The sequence below is a fragment of the Panthera tigris genome, chromosome A2, assembly GCF_018350195.1.
Source record: "Panthera tigris isolate Pti1 chromosome A2, P.tigris_Pti1_mat1.1, whole genome shotgun sequence".
NCBI lineage: Eukaryota > Metazoa > Chordata > Mammalia > Carnivora > Felidae > Panthera > Panthera tigris.
The window spans coordinates 155,037,774-155,051,379 of record NC_056661.1 but is presented as its reverse complement, the minus strand read 5'-3'; the positions used below and the strand labels follow the sequence as shown (position 1 = coordinate 155,051,379).

The 13,606-nt window shown below is 47.8% G+C and overlaps 1 protein-coding gene across 2 annotated transcripts; it reads left to right on the top strand.

Annotated features, from left to right (window-relative positions):
* Positions 1 to 3,476: 3,476 nt before the first annotated feature.
* Positions 3,477 to 10,636, top strand: LOC102964078 (DBH-like monooxygenase protein 2). 2 transcript variants are annotated; one of them, XM_042977429.1, is made up of 13 exons: positions 3,477 to 3,527; positions 3,823 to 3,969; positions 4,486 to 4,647; positions 4,861 to 4,944; positions 5,720 to 5,887; positions 6,077 to 6,179; positions 6,368 to 6,534; positions 6,870 to 6,961; positions 7,191 to 7,287; positions 7,448 to 7,507; positions 9,043 to 9,173; positions 9,918 to 10,032; positions 10,345 to 10,636. In XM_042977429.1, exons 1-13 carry the CDS (start codon positions 3,486 to 3,488, stop codon positions 10,585 to 10,587), a joined length of 1,611 nt encoding a protein of 536 aa, XP_042833363.1. In that variant the 5' UTR covers positions 3,477 to 3,485; the 3' UTR covers positions 10,588 to 10,636. The 2 variants fall into 2 exon arrangements, with proteins under 2 accessions (XP_042833363.1, XP_007090950.2); XM_007090888.2 differs by lacking the exon at positions 3,477 to 3,527 and having other exon boundaries at positions 3,616 to 3,969.
* Positions 10,637 to 13,606: the final 2,970 nt, after the last annotated feature.

Below are 13,606 nucleotides of genomic sequence, written 5' to 3'. Positions count from 1 at the left end.
CCCGGGAGACTGCACGTCAGGGAACAGCTGTGGCCTGGTGTCCTGGGGCTTTGCGCCTCCCAGATTCACTAATTTTGTTAATCTGCTCAGGTGTAAATACTTACAACAATATGGTTCCCATGATTCTGGCAAAGGATAACGGTTACTGATGCCATGTGGTGACAGCATAATACAGTTTATAATTCAGTTGGCTCGATGACTTCAAAATTGTGTGTTGTTCATTCAAAAAAACCCCACATTTTCATTATATACAATTTTGTGTATAAAACAAGTTCATTAATATTTTCTATATCTGACTATTTCAAATTTGCATCATCTAATCGTAAAGAAAATATCAATCGCCCTGCATTCTCAGTAACATGTGCTGGTCTCCTTTTGCCTTTCGCTGTCCTGCCTGTTCCCACCCTCATCTCTCCAGGGACGGAGAGGGATGAAGCTCTGGGAAGAATGCCCAAATCACACATCTTGAATACCAGAAATATGTATGTGCCAGGACAGAGACGTCCTCACTTAGCAAGCCACGTGCACTGCATTCTGAGTTTATTCTGGGGGAGAGTTGCTCTGGGGATCAGAGGGTAGAAGGGAAGGGGGCTGGGAGAGGGAGCAAACCATAACTGGGGGAACAGGTGAACAGGGACAGAAAAGGCCAGTGGGTGGCCAGAAGGAGACCAGGAACAGAAACCGTGAGCTGCAGGCGCGGGCTCCCAGCTTTCTCCCTGAGGCAGGCTCTCTGGCCGGTAGACAGATTGCAGGATAAGGGATCCTGGCCCCATCTTGGTTTATAGGACGGGCTGCCTGTCTCCCTGCCACCCCCTCCCTTAGCCTTAATCCCCAAATGCGATTGGGATCAGAATGTCTCTGATACTCCTGTTATCTCCTCCCTGGATTCCTGCTCCTCAAGGTCATTGCGTCCCAAGGCTCCTCCTCTGGTCTTGGCCCTGCTCCCATCCTGGGCCAAGGTAAACCTCTTCCTTCCAGATGACTGCCAGCAATCTCCCCTCTCTCAGAGAAGGCATGGGAAATGGGTTTTCTTCTCCCACTGCACCCCAGTTCCAACTCAGGTGCTCACAGAGCCTGCCAACCACCCCAGCTGGGTCCATACCAGCTTTGATGAGCTTAACTGATACTGAAAAGAATATGCATGTCCCAGATGGAGGCATAAATAGATGCCCCAGCTCCTACCCACTTCTGAGCTGACTTCCTGTGTGATGTGTGGTCTAATTTCTGTGCTGGCAGATGCCCCCTGGACGCACGTCCTTGTTGATTTTTCAGAGCCTCTCCATTGCCTGACGCAGGAAGGACGCTGGGGGTCAGTGAGGTGATTTCTGGCTCAGGCCCAGCTGTGTCATAGCTTGGGCAGAAAGAACTCTGGAAATAGAGTGAGATGTGGGTCCCCTCCCTAAGAAGCAACCAGCAGATGATAACCCCTTCCACCAGGGCCAGCCACGGTGGGGAAGGCATGGCAGGTGGCTGGGTGCCTTGTGGGTGTCTGTAACCTAAGCAAATAATGGAACGGGCACTGGCCTGGGGGCAGAGCACCTGTGTTCTTGTGTTAGCTCTGCCTCTGACTGGATGGGGGGGTCAGGCACTCCTCATGTTACCTCTTGGTATTTCCCTTTCCTCATTGAAAATTAAGTGGATTGCAATCCTTGAAAAATGAAGTGTGTCTAAAATTCCTTTTCACTAAAATTCCTTTTTCTAAAATTCATTGCCTGGCAGTAGTGTCTATTTCTCGGTAAATCTGGTGTCCTAATATTCTAACACTCCTGTGTCTTTATTGCCTGAATACCAAAGCCCCCTAGTGGAGAGTCAACTAAATGTGACTTCTCTGGCAGGCAATTCATGGAAGGAAGGGTAAAGCACCAAACATCCCAAAGGCCAGTTTACATTTATCCCCCTATCTCTCCCTCTTCTTTCCTTCCCCTCCTCCTCCTCCCTGCTGCTCCCCAGGAATGTGCAGAAACTCAAGACTGCCTCAGACTCACCCATCTGGAAAGCTGATTATGGTTCCTTCACCTCTGTGTGTCCTTCCAGGGATTAGTAGCAAAGACTCCTCCGGGAGATGGAAATCGTAGCCTTCCCCAAACACCCCATCAAAAACTTCTCTCCTTCCTCTGCTGCATGTAATCAGCCCTGCCCCCACCCCCGGCTATGCACCAATTCCAGATATAGAAAAATGCCCATAAAAACTGGGTGGGGACAGGTGCCAGAGGGCAGGGTGCTCAGTAAGGACATCCAAGGATATAGGGATGGGGCAGAGGTGCAGAAAGGGAGAAAGAAAGGTGAGGGAGGAGAGACAGGGAGAAACCCAACCCCCTTGATTCTGTAGGGTCCCCACTGGCAGGACCCTCGCATGGGGTCGGGGTGGAAGAGTCTAAATGACCCACCCCTGAGAATTTCATGTCAGGTGCCTGCTCCAGGGCAAGAGCAATCTGCTCTGTACCCTCTCTGACCACCTCACACCTCATAACCTCCAGGGTTATGTAAGTGGCACCACTTGGAATCCAGGGGATAATCAGATCAGAAGAGCCCCAGTCTGTCCCTCCCCTATGGCACGGTGCCTAGCACAGGTAGAGGCACATATAAATCCATACTTCTTGAGTGTCCATCTGTAGGAGAGATGCTCCAGACCCCAGGAGCCATGACCTGTGCCCTTCTCTTCAGGCTTCTCCTACTTATGACTCTGGCAGCCCTCTTCCAAGGCAAACGCTTTGGCCCCACATCTCGCCTGCGTTATTCCAGGTTCCTAGATCCTTCCAATGTCATTTTCCTGCGCTGGGACTTTGACCTTGAGGCTGAGATCATCACGTTTGAGCTCCAGGTCCGGACAGCCGGCTGGGTGGGCTTGGGTGTCACAAATCGCTACACCAGAGTGGGGAGCGATCTGGTGGTTGGAGGAGTCCTGCCTGATGGCAATGTCTATTTCTCGGTAAGTCTGAGGGTGACTCCCTTCCAAGGATGAGGGTCTCTTGCTGGGTTGAGGATGACTCTGAGTCCAGGAAGGATCCAGATTTTCCAAACTTATCCAGGCACACACCCAGAACACCAGCTGACTTCTGACCTCTCCCTGTAGAAATGGTCCACTGGAGAGTTTCAAACTAGGTCTTCCAGATTGCGTGTCCCTAAGGTGCTAAGGAGTGGAACCACTGTGCTGAGAGAGGGTCCTGCATGACTAAAAGCAGGACAATGAGGGAGAGTCAACGCTGTTTGAAGCAGTCTTCAGCCTTAGCTTCTATTAAGCTCAGTTGGGTGGACCACAACATAAAATAGTCTAATAAACACAGTAGCAGCTACCATAGTAATAGCTTAAAATTGTAATGTACTTTTGATTAACCAGGCATTGTTCCACAATCTTTGCTTGTTAAACCTCACAGCCTCACTATGAGGTGGATGATTATGACCCTATTTTACAGATGAAGAAGCAACTCACCCATCTCCCAACCTCACCCATCTGAACTGCATTTGTATGGGGAAGGGTCAGTGTTATGAGCCACAAGAGAGGACAGATAGCATTGAGAGTACAGAGGGTATGTGACTTTTCACGGGCTAGAGATGCAGGAACACTAGGATTTATGGACTTGCGATTTGGAATGGGAGAAGTAAATCAGGGTCAGCTGGCGAAATTCCATCAGAGTTTGTTCATCCCTCTGCCTGAGGATCCACTTTGATGCCATGCTCTGTCCCTGGAGCAAACTACAAAATGAAGAAGACCTGGGTTCTGCTAACTTAGTACCTTGGGGGAGCTAAAGGGTCACTAGCCGCTCCACAGTCATGACCACTGGAGTTTCCTGTTCTTACTCTTTGACCTTCACTGGACCCCAGGATCAGCACCTGGTGGATGAAGACACCCTGGAGGAGGACGGGAGCCAGGATGCTGAGCTGCAGGGGCTGACAGAAGACGCTGTCTACACCACCATGCGCTTCTCCAGGCCCTTCCGCTCCTGTGATGCCCATGACCAAGACATTACGGTAAAATAGGAAGGGGAGGGAAGCATTCGATTACAAGCAGCTTTTCCTTCTGGGTAGGCGGAGTCACTCCCCATCCTGAATGTGCCTGTATCTCAGGTGGCAGGCACAGTTCCCAGGGGTTCTGTCCCTCTGCGCCTTTCCAGGCACCTCCCCAGTCATGTCCCTCCCCAAATCCACAAGCCCTCTACAAGGGGATTGATTTCCCACTGATTCAGCATCCACCCCACCCTCCCCTGGCTTCCCCTATCCAAGAACCTTGCTTGATTTTACGGAACTTTAGTGTGTCACTTCTCAGATGTGGATATAAGCATTGAGAGGGAATGTGACTTGCTTTTATTTCCAGCAAGTTGGCCTCTGAGGTAGAACTAGAACCCGATGGTTTCGATCCCCCAGTCTGAAGCTCCTTCCATTCCACTGTGTAGATGTGAGCAAGTGGCTTGTGTCAGTCCTTGGGTGTGGGTATGTGCAAAGTGCTACTCACGGGCAGAAGCACCTCAATGCCAATCACACCCCCAGAGTGACACCATAAGGGTTCTGGCTGCCTATGGCCTGGATGACACTCTGAAGCTGGATCGGGACCGTACTTTTGTCAAGTCCATCTTCCTGCTACAAATAGTCCACCCTGATGACCTTGACATCCCTGAGGACACCATCATCCATGACTTGGAACTCACTGATGTAAGAGCCCTCCACCCCACCCAGCCATCTCCCAGCCCCCTTCCCACTCAATCATGACCCTCCTCTTGCACCCAATACTCAGTACATTCCTTGAATTGAGATTGCTATGACTTCCTCAGTCCGCTGAGGACTGCCAAGCTAGCCTGTCCCTTCCCCGGCTTCTCTGAGAGCCTCATTTCCCAACCAGCTCAGCCTCTGTGTGTCCTTCTCCAGTTCCTCATTCCAGAGGATGACACCACATATGCCTGCACCTTCCTCCCTCTCCCCATCGTCAGCAAGAAGCATCACATCTTCAAGGTAGGGCGAACCAGATGTTGCTAAGGCAGTTGAGCAGCGCTGTGAGCGCAGCCAGCTCTGGAAGGATGATGTTCAGAAAACTGCTGAGAGGAAGCTGGAGAGAAGTAGCTGGGAGCACAGCGAGGCCAGGCCAGATTTGGTGGAGGTGGTAGTTTCATGATTTCTTGAGCCCAACACTGTTCTATTTGAGTCCCACAATGCAGCAGAGATTTTGATGAAGGTAACAAATTAGTGTTTCCGAAGGGCAAAATACAAGCCCCACATTGGGCCTAGAATTGTGCTCATAGCCCAGGAGGAAGTTCAGGCTGGGGGTCATGGCCAAGGGCTGTCAGGTCCATGAAGTCTGGCTAGAGGGAACTTCAACTTGGCCACCTGATTTCATAGTTGAGTGATTTCAAGTTTTGATCTTACAATAACTAGCAAATGTGTGGGAGCCAATTTTTTTCTTTAAGAGGCGAATCCAATGAGGCATGTGCTCAGATATTATAGACTAGTAAGATTACTAAGGGAAAGTCAGAAGTCATGAGGATATTCTCTGCTAGACTTGGCATGTTGTGCACTCAGGGAAGGACTTTAAAAGGGTGGAGGCTGAGAGAGAAATCAGACAGAGTCAGGGTAAGTGATGGGTTGGGGACAAAAAAACAGAGAGCAAATAGAAAAGAAAGAGAAAGAGAAGTGGGAAATGGGTATAGTTTTCTTTGGGGCAAAGGGATGGGAGAAATAGGACTTGACATAGAAGATCTTGACTCTGATCTGCCTTCCTTCCCTCACCCAGTTTGAGCCCAAGCTGCTCAAGCACAACGAGACGATGGTGCATCACATCCTGGTTTATGCCTGTGGCAATGCCAGTGTTCTCCCCACGGGCATCAGTGACTGCTACGGGGCTGACCCTGCCTTCTCCCTCTGCTCGCAGGTCATCGTGGGCTGGGCTGTCGGGGGCACAGTGAGTCTTGTGATGAGGGAAATAGGTGGCTAAGTGTGTGCATGTTGTCAGGCTACTGGGATTGCTGGACTGATGGAAGGCCAGGAGATGGGGGAGGTCTGGGATGAGGGCCATAAAACATGGGCAGGTGCTGGTCCCTGCACCTAGCACCAAGCCCTTCCCGCTGCCAAATCTTCCTCCATCCAACAGAGTTACCAGTTTCCAGATGATGTGGGTGTCTCTATTGGGACTCCCTTAGACCCCCAGTGGATCCGATTGGAGATTCATTACAGCAATTTTCACAACGTTCCAGGTGAGCATCTGGAGCATTTATAGAAGAAGAACTGGTGTGCCTGGCTGATTCCTTGAGGTGTTGGGAAGGTGCTGCGGGATGCACACTGGCTCCTTTTGGCCACAGCCCTGCCCTGTCTTTCCTGGGCCTCTTGCTCCCACATGGTGACCAGCTCTCTTACCTTCTGTGATTCTTCCATTCCGCACCAGGTGTGTACGACTCCTCAGGCATCCGATTATACTACACGGCAAAGCTGCGCAAATACGACATGGGAGTCCTCCAGCTGGGTTTCTTCACTTTCCCCATCCACTTCATACCCCCAGGCGCGGAGTCCTTCCTGTCCTATGGGCTGTGTAAGACGGAGAAGTTTGAGGAGGTGAAGCTGGGAGGCACATCCTCCCCAAGGTTCCTTGTTTCCCGTCACAGATCTGGGCTGGTCCATAAGCACACACAGCCTGAGCCCTGGACCCGGAGAATAGCTACCTATGTTCAGGAAAACCTATAATCTGGATCATGCAAGGGAAGGAAGGAGTCAGGGCTTTGGGGCCAGGGGGTGGGGCAGGAAGAGGGTCCAGGAGGGCCCAGTAAGAACTAAAGGGGCTCGTGTCAGTCATAGGAGGAAGATGTCAAATATTAATGGGGAAAAATCAAGGAACAGGGCAAGATGAGAGTTCTTAACAAATCAGATGTGTCTTCTCCTCCCTGCCACAGATGAATGGGGTCCCAGTGCCTGACATACAGGTATATGGCTACCTGCTCCACACCCACCTGGCTGGCCGTGCTCTGCAGGCTGTGCAATACAGGTAAGGGAAGACATGGACTTGAAGCTTTCCCGTCTGCATGTGGGAACAAATGTGAGAATAGTTACTTATTCTGCAGCCTAAGGTTATGCTTGGTTGGGAGTAAGGAGGAGCTAGAACTACCCATAGAATAGAGGTGACCGGAATAAAGCTGTGGAAGGAGGAGCTTTTTTGTTTTACGGTAAATCTTTGCCCACAGTATGAGCACATTACACTGCTTTGTTCGCTCTAGAAATGGAACACAACTCCGAATAATCTGCAAAGATGATCTCTACGACTTCAATCTGCAGGAGACTCGAGATTTACCTTATCGAATGGAGATTAAACAGGTGGGAGCCTGCAGGGAGGTGTGACTGGAGACAGGCTGGGGAGGCAGGATCAGAGCTCATCCCTGTCAGCCAAGGGGGTTCTCAGGCAGTAGCAGTCCTTCTGTGTTTTGAAAGACACAGAATGGGTCTGAAGGGGTCCTTCATGTTTCACTCCGAATAGGGAGATGAGTTGCTGGTGGAGTGTCATTACCAGACGCTGGACCGGGACTCCTTGACTTTTGTGAGTACCTCCCTCCCCACCATGGTCAAGGACAGTAGCCTCAGAATAGACCCCAACCCTGGCCTTGTCTGTTAAGTGACTGATTGTTCCAGCTGAAGCCCCTTTCTTCCTCCAATGATATTATTTACATGGGGCTTTTCATGCTCTCACATCACAGTGATTTTAAGATGGGTACAAGGATTCCCTATTATCTGGTGTCAATGACCCACTAAGACAATGGACATACAGCATGTTATAGCGACCAAGAGCTTGGTCTCTTTGCCTGGGTTTGAATGCCAACACAACTATTAGTAGTTTTCTAACCTTAGGCAAGTTATTCAATCTCTTTGTGCCTCAGTTTCTTAATTCATATAAGAACTAACAATACTATCTCATAATATTGTTGTGAGAGTTGATTAGCATATGTAAAACAATGGGGCACCTGGGTGGCTCAGTCGGTTAAGTGTCCGACTTCGGCTTGGTCATGATCTCACAGTTCATGGGTTCGAGCCCCATGTCAGGCTTTGTGCTGACAGCTCAGAGCCTGGATCCTGCTTTGGATTCTGAGGCTCCCTCTCTCTCTGCTCCTCCCCACTCATACTCTGCCTCTCTCTGCCTCAAAATAAATAAAAATTAAAAAAAAAATAAAACATCTAGATCATTGCCTGACTTATAGTAGATGTTCAATTAGACTTAGCTATTATTCTTTTTTTCTTAAGGTTTTTAAAAATTTATTTATTGAGAGAAAGAGAGAGAGAGAAAGAGAGGAGGCGGAGGGGCACCGAGAGAGAGAAGGAGACAGAGAATCCCAAGCAGGCCCTGAGCTGTCAGCCACAGAGCCCAACAGGGGTCTTGAACCCATGAACCGTGAGACCATGACCAGAGCCAAAATCAAGATCAGCTGCCTAACCAACTGAGCCACCCAGGCACCCTATGAGTTAGCTATTGTTCTTATGGTCACAAGGAAACCCAGCCATTTGTATATCAAAGGTAGTTTCAGTGTTTATAGGATTCCTAAGGGGTTGTGTGCTATTGAGGAAGAAACTATAGCCATATATACTATGATGCAAAGTAGAAAGTAATATATACTGTAAGAGACAGATGGGGAAAATGCACTAGGAGATTCACAGGGAAAAACCATAAGGTCCTACTACAGTGAACTGAACATGTGATATATTTGAATGGGTCTTGCTTTAGACACATAGAGATGGAGAGCTCAGAAGGGAGTGGCTTTTTTTTGGGAAACTCAGTATCTTCTCTCATCTTCTCAACCATCTTCTCAAACCAGAGCAGTGGCTGTGGAAATGTAGTGGATAGGGCAGATATATGGAATATTTCTTTGAAAATAACATCAATGAATGCCCACCAATCAGAAAAGGAAAGGGTAGCTAAGAAGTAGTAATTAACACTCAGTGAGCTTGTTGCAGGCTAAGGGAAAAGGAAAACAGAATCATTGGTAGAATGACACATAACCTATTTTCTGCCTGCCTTGTTCCCTTCTCTCTGCTTGCCTTTGTATCTTTCTGTTCCATTTCTGGCTCTCTTTTCTTCTCCAGGGGGGTCCCAGCACCATTAATGAGATGTGCCTCATCTTCCTCTTCTACTATCCCCGAAACAACATCTCCAGCTGCATGGGGTACCCTGACATCATCCACGTGGCCCATGAGCTGGGGGAGGAGGTATCAGAGTGAGTCATCCTGGAAGATAAGACCTTCAATTGTGTGTGGGAGGGGTCTTGGGGAGGACGAGGAAGGAGGAAAAGGAAGACCACCTACTACCCCCTACACTAGTGAGTTAGGATTCCTCAGCAGGCTCCCTGGTTAGCCCTGCCTTCTTAATGCCTGCTTCTGTCAGCGTCTGACTCTTGAAGCTCTGATGTAAGATAGGAGATTTTTCCATATTAGTGAGGTCATTCAGAAAAGCAGGTAAGAACTGACCTCTAAAAGTTAGATCACTTATGTACAAATTCTTTGCCTTTTTCTCATGCACTACCTGACAGTCAAAGACTGTTTACTTTCAAGTAGTGACCCCTAATTATTTAGGGGTAAGGGTTGTCTCTGAGATTCTAATGAAAGTTCTGATCATCCTTTCCAAGGAAAATGCACATCTGTGCAGACACACACATTTCACATACTATTTCAGGGCATTTATAGGTTCCCTGAAGTCACTCCATCGACTTTCTTGAACTTCATGGCCCTCAGATTAAGAACCACTTTTTAAAGAGTCAAGAGTTTCTCTTTTTCACTTAAAAAATGCTCATCTCTGAGTTTTGATATTTCTCCTTCTGCCAAATTCATCATGGTCATATTAAATCGTGAGGCATTCTTTTTGGTTTATGCTGACCTAGAAATTATGCTAACAAAAGTGAGGCTATTTTGTCAAAGCTTTAAGTTGACCCTATCTTATTGTGTGTTCCCCTTGCCCATGGCAGTTCCATGGAGGGCATGATGGCCATGAACAATGTTGAATGGACCCCAGAGAACATTAAGAAGGCTGAGAAAGCCTGCAAGGAGGCCCAGCAGACAGTGATAATAAAGACCATTGATGTGAGTGTTCCAAGAGACACCACCCTCTCAGGGTTAGGGATGGAGGGGGGTGGAATGGTGTTGGAAAAATCCAGGAAAAGAAAGAAGGAGGTAGGTGAATGGCAGTGGTAAGAACACTGGGTCAGGGAAGCAAGGGCTGGGGAGCAGAGAGATGGGATGGTGCTGTTCTGGATTGTGGGGTTGTTGGAATATCCCAGTTGGTTTGTGAGGCTGCAAGGACTGGGGATCACTAAGTAAGTGCACAAGAAAGGAAATGAGGGTGGGAGAAGCTTCTGCCCTTACCCATTTCCCCCCATTTTCCTTCTCCTACAGGAGGTAGTGGAAAACACAACAGGCTGGATTCCAGAAATTATCCGTGCTCCTCGGGGACCCTGCTTGGAGTCCTCCGGAGGCAAAGTGGAGCCCCAGGACAAAACCCCTGCAGGCTTCAGGGCTGCACCAATTGCCCTCTTGGGCTCCAGCACTGCTACCTTGAGGTGCCTCCCTCTGGCTGCCCTCTTGTTTGGGCAGGGGGCTCTTTCTTGGCTTCTTGCCACCCTGCAGGTTGGAGTCTGATACTATCTCCTTATGTCAAATACTCAGGTTCCTCTCTGCTCAGCCCTCCCCTTATTACCAAATACAGAAAGTCTGCTCTGCTTGGGCTCTCCAAAGCCCCCCATCTGTTGCCCCTTCCCATGACCCAGGCCTGAGGACATCGTGGGCCTGGGGATTGCACTTATTCCGTAAAGACTCTTCCATGCCTAGGGATACAATTCATCCTTTTGGGGACCAAAAAGGTCCATATTTGGGACCATATGTTTTCTGACAAAGTAAGGATTCAAGGCTGGGTGTGCACCACTCTCTGAGAAGTTTGATGCTCCAGCTTACCCAAGGGGATACCATTTGGGGAGGTGGGAGCTTGAATGCAGAGGGAGAGCCCTGTAAACCCTCCTCTACTCATGCTGACCCTAAAGGGGGCTCCTGTTTCTCTTTTCTTATGGCATTTTTCGCCTCACCTTCCCTATGAGTCAGAGGCAGGAAGCCACATGTATGATTGGTGGGAAAGGGAGAGGCTCTGTTTAGAAGGGACAAAACTCAAGACATCAGATTAAATAGAACTGAACTTGCTTCCTGTTGCCATCTCCTTCCTTTGAGACTTTGGTCCAGGAGAGGCAGCTGGGAGGTCTCTTGAATGGCTCAGTATAAAGCACCTGGAGGACATTTAAGGACCTGGTTGTCCCAAATGCAACATCTAATGCAGTCCTTGCTCTCCTCACCTGTGCCTCTATTATCAGTTGATCTTTATTCCACCAAGTGTCACATTCTCAACACTCAGATTGCTAGGTGTCAAGAGCCTAACTAACCAGGAAGGCTGAATTGGGCTCTGAAAAGAGGTCAAGGCCAAGGAGGAGAGGAGTAGTCCTTAGCTCTGGAGCCCAGGGCATGTCAAAAAGATTCACATGGACACAGAAGGGAGTAGGCACAAATGGTTTGTGGAGTCAGACTGCAATTTGGAACCACAGTTGACAGGAAAGGTTTATTGGTGGTGGCTGCTCTGAGCTTCTGGGGACATTTCTGTCTTCTAAGCTTAAGAATAATCTCTGTAGAACCGTGTCCTTTGAGATTTAAAGTCACCATGCTACAATAGGAATTGCCTTGTTCTTTGTTCATGTGCTCTGGAAGGGACCCCTACTCTGGCTATCCCAGTGTGTTTAGAGGGATCTTAATCCCTGAGAAACCAGGGATCTGGCCTGAGTAAATTGTTTACTACTGCTCGAGGAGCCAAGTCTTGATCTCACATCATAGCCCTGCTTCCTGGCACAGCAACCTCTGGGATTGGTGAGGTGTATGCGCGATAACGAGCCCGTTACCTTTACTGTCACTTCTTCTGGAGAATTCTGGAGGCTCCATCCTAAGATTATGCAGAATATTCAGTGTTCACATTCTGTTCCTGCAATCTCAGTACTGGACATTTTCAATGCTTGGGGTCACTTCTGGGCCTCATGATGTGTAAGCAGAGGGAGTTGGTGTCCTTAAATCAAAAAGAATTGTCAAAGTTTATGATTATGGAAAAAACTAGGCTCACCAGAAGCAGAGGGCTGTGTGAGTTCACTGTTGAGTATCTCTGTGGTCCCACCATCCAAGGGAAATGAAGGATTTCCTTTTGATTCTAAAACATGGTTGATGCCATTTGGTAGCTGTGTGAAGTACACGAATGACTTGCCACAGCATCAGGGAACACACAGATAAAGATGAGGTATAGATAAAAACACAGAACAACTAGGCCACTTTTCTCCTTGTTTTGTCAAATCTGACATTTCTATTCCAATCTGTATTACTCCAAGACTCCCAAGCAAATTCTTTCAACCTCAATCTTCTAGGTTAAAACAAAAACCAAGCACCGCTTCTGGCTGGGTTTCAGAAGCCAACCCTCAGGTCTACTTTGACAGGTTCAAGCCAGCTGGGCAACTACCCCAACGTTCTGAGCCAGAATCTCCCACTGGCTCCCTTTGCCCAGCTCGTGGCCCAGTGCAGTTTCCAGGCACCTCTGCTTTCTTTTGTGCTTCTTTGAATTTCTTGTTCCTATTTAGCCTTCCTTCTTTTGTTTTACTTTTCTCCCCATCTCCTGACTTCAGCATTTTGTGATCATGCACATATTCCCTGAGCACCATCTGTGTGCTTGACATCAGGTTAGAACAGGAGCTACTGAAATGAATGGAAAATGGGAAAGGCACCCTCTCTGCCCTTTTGGAGCTGTTCTTGAGTTTCTACAAGCATCTCAATGGCCATTTTCCCTGTGGGCTCAACTATCCACCTCTGACCTTTCCCCAGTGCCACTGAGCATTCCTCCCCCGATGCCTGGAGACAGGAACTATATCTATATCAATCTACAGAGAATGATGTTTCTATAGTTAAAAGGGATTCATTCCATTATATATATTATATATATTATAGTTAAATCTATAGTTATAGATTATATCTATAGTTATAGTTATAACTATATTATAACTATAGTTGTAATTATAACTATAGTTATATCTATAGTTAAAAGGGATGCATCCCATTATACATATTATATATATTATATATATGTATATATTCCATTATATATTAGAGCGCTCGGACCAATATTTCTGGAGAAATGTTTTTTTTTTTGTTTTTTTGTTTTTTGTTTTTTTTCCAATATATGAAATTTATTGTCAAATTGTTTCCATACAACCCCCAGTGCTCATCCCAAAAGGTGCCCTCCTCAATACCCATCACCCACCCCCCCCTCCCTCCCACCCACCATCAACCCTCAGTTTGTTCTCAGTTTTTAAGAGTCTCTTATGCTTTGGCTCTCTCCCACTCTAACCTCTTTTTTTTTTTTTTCTTCCTTCCCCTCCTCCATGGGTTTCTGTTAAGTTTCTCAGGATCCACATAAGAGTGAAAACATATGGTATCTGTCTTTCTCTGTATGGCTTATTTCACTTAGCATCACACTCTCCAGTTCCATCCACGTTGCTACAAAGGGCCATATTTCGTTCTTTCTCATTGCCATGTAGTATGGAGAAATGTTTTAAAACCTTCATACTTAGGGTGGGGGACTTGATTA

Excerpts from the sequence above, each read along its gene's own strand:
- LOC102964078 (XM_007090888.2), top strand. The coding sequence starts at position 3,772 with ATGACCACTGGAGTTTCCTGTTCTTACTCTTTGACCTTCACTGGACCC. Across the intron at positions 7,508-9,042 it reads ACCGGGACTCCTTGACTTTT|GGGGGTCCCAGCACCATTAA; the intron begins GTGAGTACCTCC and ends TTTCTTCTCCAG. Across the intron at positions 9,174-9,917 it reads CTGGGGGAGGAGGTATCAGA|TTCCATGGAGGGCATGATGG; the intron begins GTGAGTCATCCT and ends TGCCCATGGCAG.